At 39.8% G+C, this 22,289-nt stretch overlaps 1 protein-coding gene across 3 annotated transcripts in view; it reads right to left on the reverse strand.

The window, feature by feature from the left end:
- SHOC2 (SHOC2 leucine rich repeat scaffold protein) overlaps positions 1-22,289 on the reverse strand; it is a 107,786-nt gene that overhangs the window by 21,514 nt on the left and 63,983 nt on the right. For all 3 annotated transcript variants that reach the window (XM_045024641.1, XM_045024640.1, XM_045024639.1), the window contains 2 exons: positions 19,869-20,006; positions 2,208-2,338 (listed from right to left, as the gene is read on the reverse strand). In XM_045024641.1, coding sequence (XP_044880576.1) covers positions 2,208-2,338; positions 19,869-20,006 — 269 coding nt within the window. The remainder of the gene's footprint in view (positions 1-2,207; positions 2,339-19,868; positions 20,007-22,289) is intronic.

Below are 22,289 nucleotides of genomic sequence, written 5' to 3' on the forward strand. Positions count from 1 at the left end.
ATTCATGCATGTTACATACCAGAAATATTACAATATCTACAATCACAGAGAGAATAGAAGCAAGCTCTCAAAAATTTCAACTATCTTTACTTTTTCTGAGTTACAGTTTTAATATTACAATTACAATAAAAATTTTATAGCGTTGGTTCAGGATTGAAAGTGTTTGTTTTTTTAAATTAAGGGTCGCTTCACATTCATTATATAATAAACCATCAAATTGCAACTTGCTCTGCTTCATGTCATGACTCAACAAATTTGCGGGTATTTAAACACAAAAGAAAAAAAAGTTGTATCTCAGAAAAATCAGTGCAATTTTTTTCTTAACTGTAAACAGAAGTTTAAGTTGCAGAGATATTAGTCGTATTAAAATCTCATTGTTATTTAGCACAATCTTTTAAGAGGAAATCCTGCCTTTAGTGATTTTGTTATTTAGTTGGCATTTTTGATTCTGTACTTTGCAATAGTACTTTGGGGTTGCCTAACACCTCATTGTTTCAAACTGACCTTGGAATTTGCAAAGGCTGTTTTTTAAGTCTGGGACTATACATAAATGTTGATAATAATAATATGTGTATTAGCTGGTGCATATAATTTTTCTAACAGCTCACAAGTAACTAACAATTAAAATGTCTTTGAGGGGAAGATGTAGAGTTTAGTTACACACAGTCTAAAGAAAAACAATGCACTCAATATTTATGAAAGCTGTGGAACTGCTGCCTTTCCCAACCTATCCTTTTAAGATAAAATATTTATTAAGCATTGCATCATGAGCTTTGGCTCATTTTGCATTTCAGCAATTTCGTTGCAAATGAATTTTCTTTCTATTGCAGCCAAGAATGCTTAATTTTAAATGGATTACACTACTACATTAACATCTGAGCTGCTTCTTTGTCCCAACATATAACTTATTGTTAGACTAACACATTTAGGTAAGGTAGCACTATTTGTTAAGGGAGTTTTTGATTAGGAGTCAACTTATTTCAGGATAAGCAATCAGTTCTCCAGTCAATTGCTTTTCTATGTGTAATCACATTGTAGTTACTTTCATTTCATGCCTGGGTGGGGTGGTTCAGCTTTGTTCTTAAAAGCAGCCGAGCAACTTTCTCTCAACAGCATTTTTTTAAAGCGCAAGTCTACCTCAATATTTAATTATCTTTTGTTTCCAGTCAGTTGTTGCTGAATTTAATTGTATAAATAATAATTGTATGAATTATTACTGTACTTGGGTGCTTTCAATGGTCCTCTAATATATGTTCACATCTTTTTCCTTTTTTCTCTGTATACACATTTTCTCTTTTCTCATTAGGTAGATTTTAATAATATGATATTTACAGTATAATTTTAGATGTAGTTCTTCGTAGAACAGGTTAGGTAGACTGAACAAAATAGTAGTAATGTTTGGATCACTAACTGAAACAGAGCAGAATAAAAACTGTGCATTTTATCATGAAGCCTAAAACTCTCAAGTTCCACAGGGTTGAAGAGGGTGGAATATCCTGTGATTTGGCTGAGGCAGGAGGGAACAGCACAGGACTAGCAAGTGCAATAGCAGTGGCAGGAAGCAAGACAGCTGGCCCCTGCACAGTCCTAACCACCACAGGATTCTGCAGATTTTACCTTTTGTAGCTAGTGGGTGGTATGCCACCCAACTGAGGGATGCACTGGTAGCAAAACATTGTTGTAATTGCAAACTCCTACATTACATTATTATGGAAATGTTAACATTAAGCAGCTATGACAAACATAGGGGCTTTTTGTCCACCAGTTTATCTAAACAGAACAGTCCTGTTTCAGTTGGAAGTGGACAGAGAGATCCCTCTTAGTTTTCTGTCTTCTTTCCCCCTTAGCAACTGCTACAGGAACCTCACGTCCAACTAAAACGATGGGCCCCTGGCTTCACTGTTTAATTGTGTCATAAGAACATTTAGAAAATGGATAAAATGAGTTCGTCTTGTTGCCTTATGAGTCATCAATTGAATTACTGTCTAACTGATTAGATATACATGTCAATGTGGCAACATTGGTGGATTTATAGATCTTCAATGTTTTATATACACATATACACACATATATATACACACACAGGTTAAAGTGAGGCTCGTTCCTTAAAGCTTTTCATGTAAAAATCAATCTGCAATATTTTGATGTGCTCACGAAACTAAAAAATCTATTACATTTCCCCCAAGTGAACACCATGTGCCTCTCACCTCTGGTAAAGTGGAAATGTTGTTGTTCTCCAAATTCAGTTCATCAAGTTCACTACATTTTGCTAAAGACTTGGGGATTGCTGACAGTCTATTGTACCTTAGGCCAAGACGACTTAGACTGGACAAATTTCCTACAAATGCAAAACAAAGTGTTATTAATATATGTCATTTGGGGGTTAGGGCACAGGACTGAGAGTACGGAATCTTGTTCTACTTCTGATTCTTCCACTGTGTGCACTTAGTCAAGAAACAACCTCTCTCAGGCTCAAGTTTCCCATCTGTAAAATGGAATTATCACACCCTTCACCGGGACACTGAAAGTATTAGCTGATGTTCACAAAGTACTGTATTTTCAGATTCTTAGATGAAATATGCAATAGAAGCATAATATGCATATGTTTTTCTACAAGTTTCACAACAGAGACACACACTGAGCAATCAACAAGTCAATTTTTTAGATGTTCCTCCATTCTGGTCTTTTCACCAGGAAGTCCAGCTTTTACCAGTAGTTTTCCAGTTTTTTCCCAAAATAACAAAAAATTACAGTATTTTTTACTATACGCAGTGTTGTTGTCATTTTACTACATTATTATTACAAACTATTACAGTGGTACACAAAACATGATTAAATGTAATGAGATGAAGTCAAGTCAAAGGAAAGGGAGGCTGAATATGAGGGAAAGTATAACCAACAGTGAGATCTGTTAGCTGGGGAATAGTTTCCGCAAAGAACATGGTGAAAGCCCCATTGCCTTGAACTTTTGAAACCAGACTGGACAAAGCGTATTATAAAGGACCCCTCCCTGTATTGTAAAGGGGATAGACTGAATGATCTAATACGTCTTTCCCATATGTAATCTCTGATTCAGCCTGTTTTCTATAGAGACTTTCTGATGAGTCTCTTAATAAGGCAGGAGACACTCAGAGCAGTAGAAATATCTACCCTGCAGATATTGGGCTTAAGTCCCAAAGAACCAGAAGGCATGTCTGCAGTGGATATCTGTGGCATTTTGCCCAAGAGCATGGGAAAGTGTTTAATTTATTGCCGATGAAGACAAAGCAAAAATTAGGGAAATGAAAGTAACAGTGGCTGAGCTGGTGGCACATGTTTATAATTATTACTATTATAACTAAAATTGTTAACTACATGCAAAGTTAGTATGTCCTAACTTCATTTATAATATAAAAGATAGGAAACATCTCATTTCATTGTGCCCATATTCACAAAGATCTTCAGGGTGAAACATTCTAGGGATGAGTCAAAACATTCTAACAGCACTTCTCAGAAATGAAATAGCATTTAACAATCTAGTCTATAAATGAACAACAGGCAAACATCACACAAAACGTAAAAATCCATCACTTGTTCTTTGCTCTCCGACATGCTTCTTGAGACAGATTTTGAATCCTGAGTTGTGTCATTAGGCACTATGCAATAAGAAGTAGCACAGTAAAGGATATACATTGCCAACTGTTGTTTAGCAATACAAATGTAGGCTATGTCAATGATAACACTGTAAACAAAGTGTACTATGTCTAATCACACCAGCAATTTGGGAAAAAGGGAACCTCAAAGCAGCTGCTGTCAGAGGGTCAGAATTATATACACCTCTACCCCGATATAACGTGACCCGATACAACACAAATTCGGATATAACACGGTAAAGCAGTGCTCCGGGGGGGGGGGGGCTGCGCACTCCAGCGGATCAAAGCAAGTACGATATAACGCGGTTTCACCTATAACACAGTAAGATTTTTTGGCTCCCAAGGACAGCGTTATATTGGGGTAGAGGTGTAGTATTTTCCAGAAAATAAGATAATTTAAAAATGATTTTCCAATGTATCAAAAGTATAAATACCACCTCTCAAACCATCTCCAAATCTCATCTTTGTTTCTACCCCTTTCCATTAATCTCTCTCCTCCTAATGAAAAACACTAGTTGCTGCAATACATCATACACTAGTATTGATCGTGCCGTGCACAATATGCCTACTGCATCAGCATGCACAGCTCTCCCGAGCCCAACAATTTGGTTGCTAGTCCAGGAGCAGTAAGTGTCAAACCTTAAGTGGTTCTTATAGCATTTGCACCAGTCTGCTAAAGCTTTTTGCAATCCAAGGAGGTTGATAGTAATAAAAATGTGACGTTTAAGGTCTGCTATCTTCTTCCTCCCCCCCATTTCATTTCCATTCCAAAAATTAATTCAGCAGTAGATCGCATGAATGGCTGGAGTTATGGGGCTTGACTTTCAGAGATGTTGAGCATGCAGAGCTCCCGTTAATTAAAACTGCAGTTGTGGGTGCTCAGAATCTCTGAAAAAGAGGTCCTAATGCTTTGCACACCTATTTTAGCATTTTTACCATGTTCATTGAGACAGACACTAAACTCATACTAGAATTGAAGTGGGATTTGGGGGGAGAAGCATAATGGTCATCAGAATGAATTTTAAGGTCCACAGAAATTGAAGTACTGGATCAGACACTAGTTACTAGACACTAGAGGTCCTGCTAGTCCAGTATCCTGTCTCTACCAGTGGCAAGTACCACGATTCAGAAGAAGGTTCAAGAAATCCCAATCATGGAGCAACTTGTCCACAAGAGAAATTTCTTCCCAACTCCCCTCAATTAGTGTGACTTGTGTTGGGAGTATGAGGGTTTATATCCCTTTTAAAGACTAAAATGGGGAGTAAGACTGCAGACAGGCTAACATCTGACGTGATCACTAACAACAGCTAAACCAAAAACAGCATGTGACCACTTGATTTATTTGGCATGAGTATGTAAAATGGACAGCAACTATAGAATGATTAGGTTCACGTTCACTTGTATTTGTCACTAGAACCGTACCTCAACAATTCTTCTAGGCATGACTCTGCCAGTGTGCAGGCAGAATGTCTCAAAGGAGAGCAGCATTAGATATTTATGAGCATGTCAGTTTGGCATCAAACTGAAGAGAAGTATTAGATAGGAAAAGCAGCAAGCTAGCAATAAACAAGTAAAGATACCTCCACCTCCTCTCCATGGCAAATGTCTTAATATTTTTACTCCCAATTTTGTGATTCTTTGATACAACTTTTGTTAAGCATGATTTAAGCCTCAGCTTTTCTTCTAATGGAAGATGCCGACCCTAACAAAACCCCTGCACATTATTTTTCTTAACTTTCTTCATGAAGGATTCATATTGCCTTGGGGGAAATCAGATTTTAGACATCCACCTTTGTACCAGTTATTTCAGTTCTGTTTTACTAAATGCAAATTTGGTCAATATTAGGAGCATTACATTCCTCTTAGCAGGCTCCACTCCTTTTCATGGGGTCCTAGTTTTGCAGCAGCTGAAGCACAGAATTCCCAACCACTTCATTAGGGTGGCTACAAAACCAGACACTACATGCTTCACAAAGATGTGGCTATTTAATTTATACAAAACTGAATTTAAAAACTGCTTGGGAGAACACAGAAAAAATTCCACAAATTATTTCAGTTTAATGCATGCTACTATAAACAAAAATCTAAATAGGTTATTATAAAATAATTCTCTTTTAAGGACATTTTCAGATGCGTAGAGGGGAAAAAAGATTGACTGCTACTGTCTGCCAATTGCAATGAGGGAAGGACCGAAAAGAACCAAGAAATGCACACATGCAGAAATATTACTGCTCTGCAGAAAGACCATTTAAGGTGGTTTTTCCATTTCTCCCACATTATCAGTTTTTCTTTGAGAGAGGAGAAACAGTACCGCTTCTACTCAGAATATTTCAAAATTTGAAGAGACATGGTCTCCCCTACCTTCAGTTATTTTAAGCCCTTTGAGACTCTTCAGTGAAGAGTACTACAAAAGTGTAAAGCTTCACAACAAAATGGGTAATGATTACTCTGCACTATGTAACTTAATGCATTATAGGTTAGCTTGGAATCCAGCTGGAATTTTTTTTTAATGTTATGGAAGCACTCAGACCAACATAAAATAAAATATGTTCACCGGAACAAGTGGCTTTCATACAATTACATTAAAATACAAAGCTTTTTATGTTTATAAAACTTGTGCATTAAAAAGTCTTTCCATTATAGTTCTCTCCCCCCGAGAATACATCATAGAGAACATTGAAATCTATTAAACAAAATTGTTAAGGGGGCACATTACAAAATCTGCAATTTTTATAGACATTTTGCAGCTAATTTTGATATCACACTCTCTAAGTAGTCATGTGTTAAAATGTGTATTTGCATTATTATGCATTGTTACCTTGTCCTAGTTCACTCATAGATCATTTTCTACTGAGTGTTTATTGCGATCACATGTATGAAAGGGCAACTGATGCCATCTTTAACATAACAGGGAACTGTGGGCACAGGTTAAGTCAAACTGCATGACATTTTTCAGAGGTAGTATAAAAAGCTACAAAAAATGTAGTATGCTTAATATGACATCTGGACTTAATTCAGTGAACAAAATGTGAGGTTGCAGCATGGAAGAAAAGGAACACAGGTTCAGCCAATATAAGATGCTACAATTGAATACAAGACTTAAAGCAGACAAGACCTAAGTGTTTCTAAAAAGTTGGGAAATGGTGTTTAGTCACCTTCTAACAGAGGTTATTGGCAACCGTCAATCCACTGGCTCATGGTGAAGTGTAAAGGGTCTAGTCAGGTTTCTGATGAATAGTTTAGAGGTAGCCTAACGCATACGTAGGCTACAGTACTTTGTTTAAACATGGTTAGGCACACTGTGTAGTATAGAAGCTGTCTAAAGCTTACTTACTCTGCAGATATTAGACTTTAGTCTTTGCAGATGTCAATCAGGCACCATCCACAATCACTAAATGTTACTTCAAGGAATACAGCAAAAGGCTACTCCTCCCCATATTTTTAAGCCAATGACATAGACCAAGTAATTTTGAAATAAGGAAGGAAGAGGGCAAACTCATGAACTGGTCACCAGTTTATAACTTTCATTAATGACTGCTACCTTCAAAGCGTGTGCACATGCAGTGGATATCAGCAAGCTGCTCACAAATAATTAAGCACCCCAAAAGCCAAAACCGGACTCACATTTTGTGTTTCATTTTTACAATGTTGGCAGGCATAAAACACTGGCACACGCTTCTGGAATGTTTTCTCAGCTATGAAAACTAGACTTGATTTGTGGTTCAATCACTCAGGCTTTGAACATAGAATCATAGGACTGGAAGGGACTTTGTGAGGTCATCTAGTCCAGTCACCTGCACTCATGGCAGGACTAAGTATTAACTAGACCATCCCTAACAAGTGTTTGTCCAACCTGCTCTTAAAAATCTCTAATGATGGAGATTCCTCAGCCTCCCTAGGAAATTTATTCCAGTGCTTAACCACCCTGACATTTTTCCCAATGTCCAACCTAAACCTCCCTTGCTGCAAGGCATCAACACATATGCAGCCATATCAGACTTGCTTTTCTTTATTCTGTCTTGTTCCTTCAGATCTTTCTTGCTTCATCTGATGCCTCCTCCTTGCATGAATAAAATAATCTATTGTGGGTTTTGTTTCTTCATACTGCAAAAAAAAAACTTAAAAAAATGCTGAGTCACAGCTTAGATTCCTATATCCATAAATATCATCTGATGGTACCTACCAGTGACTGAAAAAAAACATCCTATCCCCTAACCTACAAGGATGAATGAGGGCATACCTACACTACGAAATTAGGTCGATTTTATAGAAATCAATCTTTAGCAACCGATTTTATACAGTCAATCGTGCATGTCCCCACTAAGTGCATTAGGTCGGCGGAGTGCGTCCTCAATACCGTGGCTAGCATCAAGTCACAGAGTGGTGCACTGTGGGTAGCTATCCCACAGTCCCTGCTGCCCACTGGAATTCTCCCAATGCCTGATGGGGCAAAAACATTGTTGCGTGTGATTTTGGGTACATGTCATCAGTATCCCCTCCTCCCTCCCTCCTTGGAAGCAATGGCAAACAATCATTTTGCACCTTTTTTCTGTGCAGACGCCATAGCACGGCAATCATGGAGGCTGCTCAGCTGTACACTGCTTTTGTGAGCACTACGAACACCTTGTGCATTATCTTGCCGCCAGCACGAGGAAGACTGTGAGGAGGACAAGGACACAGACATTCCTGAAAGCACGGGATGTGGCAGTTGAGATAGCATGGCGCCATTGGGCCATGTTGATACAGTGCAACGCCGATTGTGGGCCTGGCAAACAAGCACAGATTGGTGGGACCGCATAGTGTTGCAGGTATGGGATGATTCTCAGTGGCTGCAAACTTTTGCATGCGTAAGGCCACTTTCATGGAACTTTGAGAGTTGCTTTTCCCCACCCTGAAGCACAGGAATACCAAGATGAGACCTGCCCTGACAGTTGAGAAGCGAGTGGTGATAGCCCTGTGGAAGCTTGCAACACCTGACTGCTACCGATCAGTCGGGAAACAATTTGGAGTTGGCAAATCTACTGTGAGGGCTGCTGTGATCCAAGTAGCCAGGGCAATCAATACCCTTCTGCTAAGAAGGATAGTGACTCTGGGAAATGTGCAGGTCATAGTGGCTGGCTTTGCTGCAATGGGGTTCTCTAACTGGGGTGGGGTGATAGACGGAACGCATATCCCTTTGTTGGCACTGGACCATCTAGCCAAAGAGTACATAAATCGCCAGGGGTACTTCTCAATGGTGTTGCAAGCACTGTTGGATCACAAGGGCTATTTCACCGACATCAACGTGGGATGGTCAGGAAAGGTGCATAATGCTCGCATCTTTCAGAACTCTAGGCTGTTCGGAAAGTTGCAAGAAGGGACTTTCTTCCCAGACCAGAAAATTACCATTAGGGATGTTGAAATGCCAATTGTTATCCTTGAGGACCCAGCCTACACCTTGCTCCCACAGCTCATGAAGCCGTACACAGGCAGCCTGGACAGCAGTAAGGAGCAGTTCAACTATGGCTGAGCAAGTGCAGAATGGTGGTAGAATGTGCCTTTGGGCATTTAAAAGGGCGCTGGCACAGTTTGTGGAGTAGGTCAGACCTCAGCGAAAGCAGCATTCCTATTGTTATTGCTGCTTGCTGTGTGCTCCATAATATCTGTGAGAGTAAGGGGGAAATGTTTATGGTGGGGTGGGAGGTTGAGGCAGATCTCCTGATGGCCTATTTTGAACAGCCAGACACCAGGGCAATTGGAAGAGCATACCAAGGCATGCTGCGCATCAGAGAGGCTTTGAAAAACAGTTTCATGACTGACCAGGCTACGGGGTGACAATAGTGTGTGTTTGTCCTTGATGCAAAACCGCCACCTTTGGTGAATGTACTTCCTTTTAAGCGAATCTCCCTCCCCTCTTCAACCACAGCTGGCACAGGAAATAAAGTCCCTATTGTTCTGAATCCATTCATTCTTTATTTATTTAAAAAAACTTGAGATCACTGGCAATGCTGAATAGTAAAAGGAAGCCCAGGTGTACAAAGGGTTTGATAACGGGGGGGAGGGGGAGGAGAACAAGGCCACATTGCTTATTGTACCTACACTACAAATCAAAGCTGTTTGAATTACAACCTTCTGTTGCCTGGGCCATCCCCTGGAGTTGAGTGGCAGGGTGCCTGGAGCCTCCCCCCGCATTCTCAGGCATCTGGGTGAGGAGGATATGGAACTTGGTGAGGAGGGCAGGCGGTTCAAAAATGGCTGCACTGGGGGTCTGTAGTCTAGTTGCCTTTCCTGCAGCTCCACCAGATGCCTCATCATGTCCATTTGATCCCCCATTAGCCTCAGCATCTCCTCCTGCGTGTTACGATCACGGTCACTGTCTGCTTTCCTGGCCTCTGCCAATGAATGCCTCCATGCATTCAACTGTGCCCTATCAGTGCGGGAGGACTGCATGAGCTCTGAAAACATGTCATTGCGAGTGCATTTTTTTCGCCTTTTAATCTGCGATAACCTCAGGGATGGAGTTGATGCGGGGAGCATAGAAACACTTACAGCTGCAGGGGGAAAAAAAGGGAGAGTTCACTTTACAGAAGATACATTTCTGAGAACAAAAGGGGAATCTTTCACAGTGAATCAAGAAATTCACAGCAGGCAGCACATGTGTTTTAGGTACAAGGTCACATTTTGCCTTTTACATTGAACACCTGTCAGTATGGCGACACATCACACATGGCTGGGCAACAGAATTCAGTTTGCAGGCAGCCATGGTAAGCAAAAGGGTACATGGGGTTGACTTCTTCTGCGTTCATAACGTGTGGGAATGGTTTCAAACTGCAGCGCCCTCCATTCCCATAGCAACTAAAGCCGGTTGTGTTTGCCATTTAAAAGGAGGGGCTGCGGTTGCCGTTTAAAAGGAGGGGCTGCGGTTTTGGGGTGAATGTGTAGCACGCTCCTGCCCCCCCAGCGTGGCTATTCTCCGAGATGATCCCTTTTAGCCAAGCGCAAACAGCTCAGCATGCCTGGGGTCTAATGTGTTGGGCATTACCAAACAGAGGAGATTACTGTCCCCTTACAAAAAACTTCCCCTATTTCAACCAGGTGACCACGAATGATATCACTCTCCTGAGGCTGACACAGAAGACCGAATGTTGCATGAATGTGACCAAAACCCAGGACCATTCGTTGCCATGCTTTGTGCTGCAATGATTCCAGACTACTTGCTACTAGCTTGGCGTGGTAAAGTGTCCTACCATGGAGGACAAAATAAGGCAGCTCTCCCCAGAAACCTTCTGCAAAGGCTTTCAAAGTACCTCCAAGAGAGCTTCATGGAGATGTCCCTGGAGAATTCCCACTCCATCCCCAGACACATAAACAGACTTTTCCATTAGCTGTACTGGCTGCAAATGCATCCCAATTGTTCAGGGTAAATCAAACATTAAAACACTTTTGCTTTTAACTCCTGAAGTTTCATTACAAATGTGAACTCACCAGAGGTGCCTTCTCTGCCATCAGGGTCCAGGAACAATAGGCCCTGGGAGGGTATTGGCTCCAGGGTGAGGAAAAGGTAATGCTTGCCGGGGAGAATGGATTCTCCACTTGCCTGTTGCACATTCTCCTCCTCCTCTTCTTCCTCATCCACAAAATCCTCATCCATGTTGCGTAAGACTGCCACTTTGCAGGTGTCCATGGAGAGTGTTGGGGCGCTGGTATGGTCCCCCTTGGAATGGCATGCAGCTGATCATAGAAGCAGCATGTCAGGGGCTCTGACCCAGAGTGACTGTTTGCCACCTTTGTCTTTTGGGAGGCTTGCCTGAGCGCCTTAATTTTCACGTGGCGCTGCTGTGCATCCCTGGTGTAGCCTCTCTCCACCATGCCCTGTGCGATTTTGGCATATATATCAGCATTTCTTCTGCTGGATCAGAGTTCTGCCTGCACAGATTCTTCTCCCATACAGCAATCAGATCCAGGGTCTCTCATTCACTCCATGCTGAAGCTCATTTGCAATTCTTCTGAGCTTGCCACGCTGACCAAACAGGAAACGAAATTCAAAAGTTCCCAGTGCTTTTCCTGTGTGCCTGGCTTTTTCCTGTGTACCTGGCATCAGAGTTGAAAGTGCTTTCCAGAGCGGTCACATTGGAGCACTCTGGGATAGCTCCCGGAGGCCAATACCATCGAATTGCACAGCGCTGCATCTACACTACCCCAAATTTGACCCAGGAAGGTCGATTTTAGCACTACTCCCCTCAGCAGGGAGGAGTACAGCAGTCGATTTTAAGGGCCCTTTAGGTCGGCGGAACAGGGTTGGTTGTGTAGATGCATTCATTATAAAAATCGACCTAACGTGGCTAAATTCGACCTAATCTCGTAGTATAGACCAGGCCTGAGTGGCCAACATGAATAATATGGGAAATAAAGAATGTTAAAAGCATATACACACAAAGCAAATGAAATCCAGAGCTAGTAAACCACAGTTAAGACACCAGAAGTCAATCTGATTTATACAAAAGAATAGTATGTAAGTATTCACTCTAATTTGTTTGCATTGGGAGATTCCTTTTAGATAAAATGTGGAAAGTTTAATTTTTCCATTTCAAAGTTGGAAATGGGTGATGGATCCAATAACAAAATGCTTTAGGATATACATTATGGTGTTCTGCAGCAAATTGTAAAACACAAGCCAGGACTTCTTCCTCTTAGCATTTCAAATGAATTAATAATCATTAAAGTTTAGTAACGCTATTTCAGACCTACAGTGAAGTAATTCAATTTTGTTTCTCTGTATTTACTTGGTATTCACTCATCCCTCTTATTTAATCAAGGTGCAACAGTGAGTGTTAAAGTTTTAACCTCAGATTTTACCTCTAACACCCTGAAGTAGCTTTCAGCAGAATTTCAACTGTCTCACATGCTAATGCCTCTTCCCAAAATATTTGGTTCCATGTAAGTTGCCATTTTAGCACTGGGCTCAAATACAATGGAGTACAGCCTGGAGTCTAATTTCAGAACATCTCTTTTTACTCCTGGACTAGCATTTAGAAATCACACCAGTATCAGAAAATGGAAAATGTATCCAGCAATGTATCTTTTGATGCTATTAATTAAAGAATCATTTTGGAGCTACCACTACTCCACTTACAACTCACTATCCTTTTCCTATTAAAATGACTGTTGCTCTAAATATTCATAAATATGACATATCTTACTATGATCAAACTAAACACATTTTAGAACAACATTTACAAAACTGTAGAATGATTAAAGTAGGTGAGAAAGCTTGTAGATATAGAAAAATAATTTTAAATGATTTCTTACCTGAATTCTAATGTTACCTGTTGAATTTCTCCCTCAGATAACTTTTTTACCTTTTTTAAAAATAAGAAAACTATTAAATTTACATTTAGGGGATGAAACTATTTAAGTTTGCTGAAGAGAAATTATAATTGTAATGTGGTATTTAGTGAACAATTTAAAAAATCTTGTAATTCAATGGCCAGTTAATTTAAATGCTTTACTTCCCTCTGGTTTAAAGGTCCACTAAATTGTTCTTTACCTCATTTTACGTCTCTTTTGGATGCTTCCCCCAAGTTAACATTACTGCAAGTTGGCATAAGACACTTCGTAACTAAAACTAGATAAACTGTACATTTCCCAAATATTTCTTCAGCACAAAACATTGGCTCATATAAAAAAAATCACATTGTATCATAGCTATTTTAATTTTGACTCTAGACTGTCTCTTTTGCTTTATGGTACTTGGAAAATGCTAGGCTATCACACAAAGCACATTTTTCTTACAGGAAGTGATCTACATGTAAAGTAATTTACTATTTTCAATCAACAGAAAATACTGATATGACTGCATTAAGCCAATATCTGTAGAACAAGACATTAAGTCATTTCCTGATAACTAATATCTAAATTGCCATTTGTTATAGTACAAAAGTGCACTTAGAAGAAAGCGTTACTTGAAACAAAAATTATACACTTATACACAGTGACTAAATTGGCTTTGCTGCCCTTTTAAATCTTGGATGTTGCGTAGTTCCTTCCCTACCATTCCCCTCACTCTCCATTACAATTATGCCCTTTCGCTAGCAACTCCTCAACATTCCAGTACAGTCCTATTAATCTGTGAGGAAACATTCCTTTAGAGTTTTCTGTTTTTATTAGAAATCTTACAGCACATCCAGAAAGCTGTCTGCGGTAAGACAAGGCTCAGCTAGCTAACCAAGCAGTAAATGCTTCTTATCCAAGAAACACCCAGCAAGTAAATACAAAACTTGACAAACCTTCCCTCTTATAGGATTCCATTGAAAGATGTTTCGGGGGGGGGGGGGGGGGGGGGGAAGACAGACCTAGCAAACTGGAAAGGCAAAATAAATTGTTACAACAGATTGATTCTAAATTAGTTATTTATGATTAACAGATGTCTTTGGTTAGGTTTTTTGCACTGACTAAATCAGTGAAACTTCAACAGTGCTTAGACATCAAATATGCTGGAACCTGGCAATGTGTAGATGTTGCAAGAAACACTCATCACATCCAACCACCAGGTAAGTGTCACGGTGGGGGGGAAGAGGTGGGGGGATAACTAAGAAAAAGAGGAGAGATTAAAAAGTTAGAAAGAAAATTCTCCAGCCTAGAAAAAAAAAACAACACATCTGAAATAAAGCAAGCCAGACTTTGGATTCCAAAGCCATAGACGATTCACTGCATCTGTATCTCCGTGCTAAAACTCTCTCACTGAACTATTCTAACCACAAAACAAGCTATAATCTAAAAATCAAGCCACAACTTGCTTTAATGTTGTACCAAAACCGTCATGACTAAGAAATAAAGCCACTGTTGCTGAACTGGCTAAGACTGCCTCTTTTGTACTATGCATAAATGTAGGTCGATCATTATCAATCAGTGGAGTTTCGTTCCCCCCACAACTACCCCCAGAACTTATGGACTTATTCTGAACTTTATTTTATATAGCAACAAATAATGCATTCTGAACGACAGATTCATCCTCGATCAGTAATACTTATATATGACTGATAATGGCTGATAGAGATTTTTTTTTCCATTGGTGCAAAAATATAATCAGACTAAAATCAACAACAGTTAGCACAGTGCAGTGTTATCTTCCACCAGTCAACATCTGATTTGGCAGACTGTAGAGCTGCAAAGCACTGATGTTCTGTAGAGATAAGCACCATGCAGGTACAGCAATATGTTTAGAGAAAGAACATAAGTAACTTTAAAAGGCTACAAAAATGCCTTTAAAAGCCAAAAATATGCCATTGCAAAACTTAAACTATCAAGAAAATGTACAGAAAAACCATCTTTGGCAGATGAGGAGTTGATTCATTGACAGCAACATACTAAAGATTACTGCAGTATCACTTTTTCAGTAAACTGCATGCCTACAAGAGGCCCAAGCTACTTCAACTGCATTGCCAGTAATTTCCCACTTCTATTAACGTATAAACTGATTATCTAAACGTTGTGTGATTCTTTCATATCCTCTTAAGACTATCTTCTGTAAGCATGGTCTTTCCATGTAGCCTATTCTAAAGTAAGTTTTACACATCGCTTTGAGAAATTTAATGATTGCCTTTCAACAGATCTCTCAATATAGTGTATCAATATTTTGCACAGAAATTAACACTAATAGCCTAGAACAGCTAGGGAAGGTGTTCACCTATAACACATAGGTATTAGCCTATTTAAAAGGAGACATTTCTTTCCATAGTTCTCTAGGTGGTAAACTGCTACTAACTCTTAAAAATAGTTTCCATCAGGCTGCTAAGGCAGAAAGAAATTTATCTTAAATATAACTCCACTCAGCAACCTTTCTAACACACTCTTTATATTGACGAAATCAAAGGCTAAAAAAAGAATGAATACATTCTTTTACTTTAATTCTTTCTAAAGAATGAACCACATACTTAAGGCTAGAGAATCACAAATACATTAGAAGTACTAAATGACGAGTTTCTATTAGGGTGATGTGAAGAAAAGAACTTTAAGATATCCAAGCTCATTTTCTGGAATTTATATGTCAGTTAAAATGTCTAAGATCTGTGTAGAAATCTTTGAGACATAATTGATGTCAATTAGAAGAGCATTTATTGGTAGAAAGTGCAAAAATAATACAACAAGATAAAGGTAGTCTACTGGACACACAAACATAAAAATGTTAAAATCAAACAGCAGCAACTGTTTACTGGCCACATACTTAAGGAACAGAAGTGTAGCTACAGAAGAGCAACGGAGGGGGGGCTTTCTCCTAAAACATTCATATATTTTTTAAAAAGAAATGGACAGAGAGCCCTCTCCCACAAAAAAAAGTCCAACGAACAGGAAAATGATAACTATAATAGCTTTGAGAAACACCAGAAAACACTGTTAGTAAAAAGAGATAACCCGTAGTAGTGCAGAAATAATACTTATTGCTTACAGAACATGTTTTGTTATCTTAAAGTGTTTTACATAAGCAAATAATTTTTTTCCTTTTACAAAGGGGAAAAGTTAGGCCCAGAGTACTTATGTGACTTTCCCAAGGTCACATCCAGTCAGTAGCAGAGCCAGGAACAGAATCCAGGTTTCCTAACTCTTATGTGTTTCCACTACAAAAGAGCAGGTCAATTAGAAAAATGCTAAGAATTCACAGAAACCGTAAATTAGAGAGCATATTAAGTGCTTATCTACACAAGAAAGTTGAATCAGCTTAACTTAAGGTGTCATTTTAAAGCAATTTAGTTAAACTACTTCAAAAGGCTTTATGTACACTTATTTTGGTTTATCTTAAATCAATTACAAATTAATTTAATAAACTGCAATAAACTGCTCTTATTCTGAAACAAGTGTTCATACAGGGATCTGCACTGTTTTAAAAACGAATTTATGTTAAACGAGTGCACCTTTCTCATGTAGACAAGGCCTAGGTCATTGCAATCCTCCTCTGTTAATGCAGAATTGTTTCATACAGTACACTTTCTAGTGCTCTGTCTAGCCTAGCTTCATATGTCCTAGGATATGAGGATTCCACCCTCTCGCTTGGGAGATTATGCCTATAATTCTCATTGTCAGGAACTTTTACTAATATTCATCCTAATTTTCCTGTCTGAGGCTCTGATCCTCCAAAGCATTTAGGCATTTGCTTAACTTTAAGTACCGATTTAAATGGGATTACTAATGTGTTTAAATTTAAATATCTGCCTATGCATTTTGTGGATTGAGGCCTTAATTTAATCTGATGCTTTTACTTAGCTGAGATTGCAAGGCCATACACTCAGTTTAAAGGCATTTCTCTGTAACTTTTTAATACTGCATCTGATCAATTTCAAAATCAATTATCAGAACCCTACTGATTTTGGGAAAAGTCAGAAAACTGAAAAGGGAAAAATGGAGACACATGGCTCCCTGGCCATCCGTTTAGTACTGCCACAGCCTCAAGCACCTCTGCAATGGCCTACAGATCAAAGAATTGGTGGATAGCACTCATGAATGCCTTCCAGCATAACAATACTCCTATTTTAGCTCTGACCAGATTCCTAATAGAGTTTATCACAGTGATTCTCAAACATTTTTACTAGTGACCCCTTTCACATAGCAAGCCTCTGAGTGCAACCCCCTTACCCCATCAATTAAAAATGCTTTTTATATATTTAACACTATTATAAATGCTGGAGGCAAAGCAGGGTTTGGGGTGGAGGCTGGCAGCTCGCGACCCCCCCCCATGTAAGAACCTTGCGACCCCCTGAGGGGTCCCAACCCCCAGTTTGAGAACCCCTGGTTTAACACACATTGACAGCCTACGACCATCTACACTGCACTTTTCTTGTTAAAACTTTTGTTGATCAGGGATGGTTTTATTTTGCCGGCAGGAGAGCTCTCTCCTGCCAGCAAAGAGCGGCTACACTGCGTACCTTATAGCAGCATGGCTGTAGCGGCACAACTGTGCTGCTGTAAGGTACACAGCATAGACACAGCTTAAGTAACTTCTCTCCCAGCAAGAAAGAAAAACAACAGTTCTGGAGGGAGTGCACAGAGTCCCTGGCACTGAGGGGAAAGGAGGCAGCATGGGGGAGCTTGTATGAAGGGACTACACAGAACCCTTAGCCTGGGGGGAAAGGCAAGACAGAACTGCTGCCATGAGGCAAGGGGTGCACATGGAGCCCCCCCTCATAATGGGGGAGGGAGGGTGTCAGATACAGAGTCCCAGGCATGGACGGGTGGGGGAAATTGTAAGGAGTCTCTGAAACAGAGGGGAATGGGATGGTGATACACAGGGAGGGGTGTGTGTGTGTGTGTGTGTCTCGAGAGAGAGAGAGAGAGAGAGAGAGAGAGAGAGAGAGAGAGAGAGACGAAAAATGCAAGGACCCTTTGGTTTGCCAAATGAGCTCAGCCTACAGAAGCCACAAAGTATGAGACTCTCTAGTTCTACCTCTTGTACCATCCTAGTTCCTGTCATTTTCTTGGTGTTTATAACCCTCAGATATTTGTACATGTGTGTACCCTCTTAGTTTCTTTAGTTAACCAAGCTACTTGTATTTGCTATTTTTAATCTTTGACATAAATCAATCCTTGCAGCCTGAAACATTGTTGCCTTTCTCTAAATTTCCTCCTATTCTAAATCACTTTGGCAGCACTTTTTTCTACTCTAGCCCTTAACAATTTTGAAGACCCAAGGCTTGACCTTTCCAAAAATCCTAATTACCTTCCTAATGTATACTGACAATTTACAAAATCTGATTGACATGAGCAAAGAGCACTACACCTGCAGACTGAAGTTAGGACAATTTTATTTTGGTAGTGACATTGCCAATCTTGATAAACGAGTTAAAGTTAGAGCTATGCTTACAAATTCTGCAATCGGATGCAAATTCCAGATGGAAAGATGTCTCCTAGTTTTTAAATATAAAATTAACTGGACAAGATGAAATTCAGCAACAGTGGGTATTTCATCCATGTACGCTCAATTCAGGTAGAGCTCTCTGGGTAAAAAGGCCAAATATCTTCCTGGTCAACAATTTGTTACTAAAAATAGCTGGTGTCTTTCTAAATGGTTCTTCACTCTTCTGCCCCTCATCCCCCCATTTATTTCCCAATTTTATAAATAAAAATAATACTGAAATGCTCTATTAATATTAGATGTTGCCCAAGTGGTGCAGTTTTGTCTTTTATTTGCCCCCTCAACAAGGCTGAAAGCTTACAACCATGATGGGCTGTGTTTTTTAAACAACTGGTTTTATTCTACCATTTGTTCAATGGAGATTTAAATAAATAAGAAAAGTCCTCACCTGTGCAGTCCTATATGAGCTTCTGAAGCCAACTAGGGAAGAATCAGTTTATTTCAGTACTCTTACTCCCACAATCCCAACATCAAAACCTGTATTTTACTGAGCGAGATGGTACATTTGGGAACTTGGAAGTGGATTTTCAAATTATATTATTAAAAAGTAGAAAATACAAAGAATAAATTAGTACTTGAAATTGATTCTGTGAGTCTTCTCTATTTTTCTCTACTCAAAGCAAATACTGAAATACAACCCAGAACGTTATCCTTAAACTAATAATTTTTAGCACTTCTGTGGCACCATTCATCTACAAATAGATTTATTAACATGAACAACTCACTACTCAATTTCACTATGTGGTGGATAAGCAAACAGTATTCCTATTTTATAAATGGGAAATCTAAGACAGAGGTTACGTGACTCACCCCAGGTCACAGAAAACAGTGGTGTCGGAGCCAGGTTTAGAACCCAGGAATTTCTTGTTCTCAGCCTCATGTTTAGACCACTCTTCTCAGGGTATGTTCTCACTTAAAATGCTATCGTAACACAGCTGTAGTGTAGACACTACTTACACCAATCGGAGAACCTCAAGAGGTGCTAGCTAGATCAATGGAAGAATTATTTTGTTGACCTAGCGATGTCAAGAAGGGGATTTAGGTTGGCATAAGTCCGTCACTCATGTGGGTTTTTTCACACCTCTGAGCGACATAGCTCGGTTGACCTAATTTTCAAGTGTAGACCACCTCTTACAATAGCTAGAATTAACAGTGTTTGGGTTTGAGAGAGAGTTTACATTTTTAGAAAGTGTATATCCCTTTGAGATCTTGATAGTGAAAATGCCCACAACAAAATTCCTATCCCTTCTATAGTTACAGTCCACATTTTATTCTTAGATTTTCTATTCTTATTGTTCAGTGACTTGAACATTTGGAAAGCAGTGATTTCTCTCCCCAACACCACCTCCACATACCTATGGTTTCTGGTAGGTCCAAGAGCTCATTGTGCTGCAAGTCAAGGTTGGTGATTTGTGTGCAATTTCCAATCTCCTTTGGAAGATGTTCAAGCTGATTGTGCGCTACATCCAGAGTTATGAGGTTACACAACTCACCTGTGAACACACCAAAACACACTTTTTTTTAATGTCTAGTTCCACCAAATAAAACTACAACATGGAAGTAAAAATAAATGGTCAGATATACACAGCTACGGTTTTAAAACAAAGTATTGTGTGTACCTTAAATTTACGGCTGCAAAATATTTCTGATGTACCAGGATCACAATCTAGTACAGTCAAATTCAAAACCGCATCAGCATCCTTCGAAAGCATAAAGTATAGATTCCAGCTATCTGAATGAATCTCAGCGTATTCAAAAAGACCATGCCAGCTATCCCTGTTTTTGATTTGGTACTGTGAGAAGTATAAGAGCTTGGTTATTCTCATTATTCATCCCTTTCAGCTTAATCAAAGCTAGGAACATCATGGAGGAAAGCAGTTTGTACTGAATTTTGAAAAATTCATTACAGTAAGTTACATATAGAGAAACCACCACCTAGAATTACTTTCAGGCTGCAAAGAACAAATAGCTTGTGAAACATCAAAACAGAACCAATTATTTTGCTGACAAGCTGGAAAACCAAGAAAACTACTGCTGATTGAGACTTAAAATGGCATGTTTGTTAAGTTAAACAGGAAACATATTCCTACAGAATAATGTATTTTAAATACTCAATAATAGCTAAAAATGTAAGGAAGGTTGAAATAAAATCTTATTTGTTAAGTCTTAAAGAAAAAGGGCCTGGATTCTCTTCTGATTTATATCTGTTTTACACCAGCAAAACTTCACACCTGATTTACCCTGATGTATGGGAGGTAAGAATCGGGCACAAATCTCTGCAAGGATAAAGTTTCATTGACCCATTCACCAAAAGACTTGCAAAGAACGCATGTTGTCTATTCACACTTTTTTTATTCTGATTTTCTCAGCCTGTATCACTCTTATGCGCTGCAAAGATCTACACAACTCAGAGGTACATAGTACAAATAGTATTTTGTCACCAAATCCCACACTATACTGTCTATGTTCATTGCACTTCCCCAAAATAGTCTCACATCAAGTGTGAAAGTATTGCTTATGGTCAGGGGTGGCCAACCTGTGGCTCCGAAGCCACATGCGGCTCTTCAGAAGTTAATATGCGGCTCCTTGTCTAGGAACTGACTCCGGGGCTGGAGCTACAGGTACCAACTTTCCAATGTGCTGGGGGGGTGCTCACTGCTCAACCCCTGGCTCTGCCCCCACTCCATCCCTTCCAGCCCCCTCCCCTGAGCTGCCATGCTCTTGCTCCTTCCCCTCCCCCTCCCCGTGCCTCCTGCACGCCATGAAACAGCTGATTGGGAGGTGTGGGGACGGAGGGAGGGGGAGACGCAGATCGGCAGAGCTGCTGGTGGGCAGGAGGTGCAGGGAACGGCAGGGGAGGAACTTATGGGGGGCTGCTGATGTATTACTGTGGCTCTTTGGCAATGTACATTGGTAAATTCTGGCTCCTTCTCAGTCTCAGGTTGGCCAACCCTGGTTTATGGTGCTCCTGCATGACTGGATATGCACTCAATTTATGCATGTATTATAAGCAATGAGCATTGCAATGGAAACAATCAAGAGAGGAGTGAACCCAGCAATACATGAGCAATGAGCAGCAATCCCACAATACACACACAGAAGAGAATGAAAGAGCAAGAGTAGGCAACAATAACGTCCTATAGTGCCCCTTCTAGACTATTGGGACATACTGTTTTTTTTAAATGACAAAATATAAAGAGAAGGGAGAGAACACTAACCCGTTTTTATACCATACTGCAGGTGTTATTAAAGGTAATCAGAGAATGCTGGCAGCATTTTAGGGCACTAGTTCTTAATTTATGATCAGCAAAGCTTAGGTTTGGAACAAGATTCAAGTTCTGTGGCTATAACTTTACTGTTATGTCTCAATGACGAAGTCAAGTTCATGCTATGGCACATTCCATTTCATCATATTTAATTCTCATCCTCCAGGGCCAGTTGTGGGAGGGAAGGGTCAAGTATATCTGCTGAAGCTGGAGGAACACTTTGACTTGGGGAGCAACATTCTCTCCACTCCATTCCTTGCACCTACAGAGAATTGTGGCAAAAGACACACACGTGGTTGTAACAACACATACAGACAGTTCATTTTGTTTGGACATGGCTGCCTTGGATGCTAGGAATATCTGGATTTTGAGTCTTGGGAGAAAAGTGTCAGTGCCTATCTAGCATTCTAACTCAATTCCAGATAGTTATAGATGAAGATCATGCTGCTTTTGCTTGTGTGGGATTAAAGACAGGTTTTATTTTAGACAAACTGTTGGTACAAATGACAT

Source organism: Mauremys mutica, chromosome 7 (genome assembly GCF_020497125.1).
Source record: "Mauremys mutica isolate MM-2020 ecotype Southern chromosome 7, ASM2049712v1, whole genome shotgun sequence".
NCBI classification, from domain to species: domain Eukaryota; kingdom Metazoa; phylum Chordata; order Testudines; family Geoemydidae; genus Mauremys; species Mauremys mutica.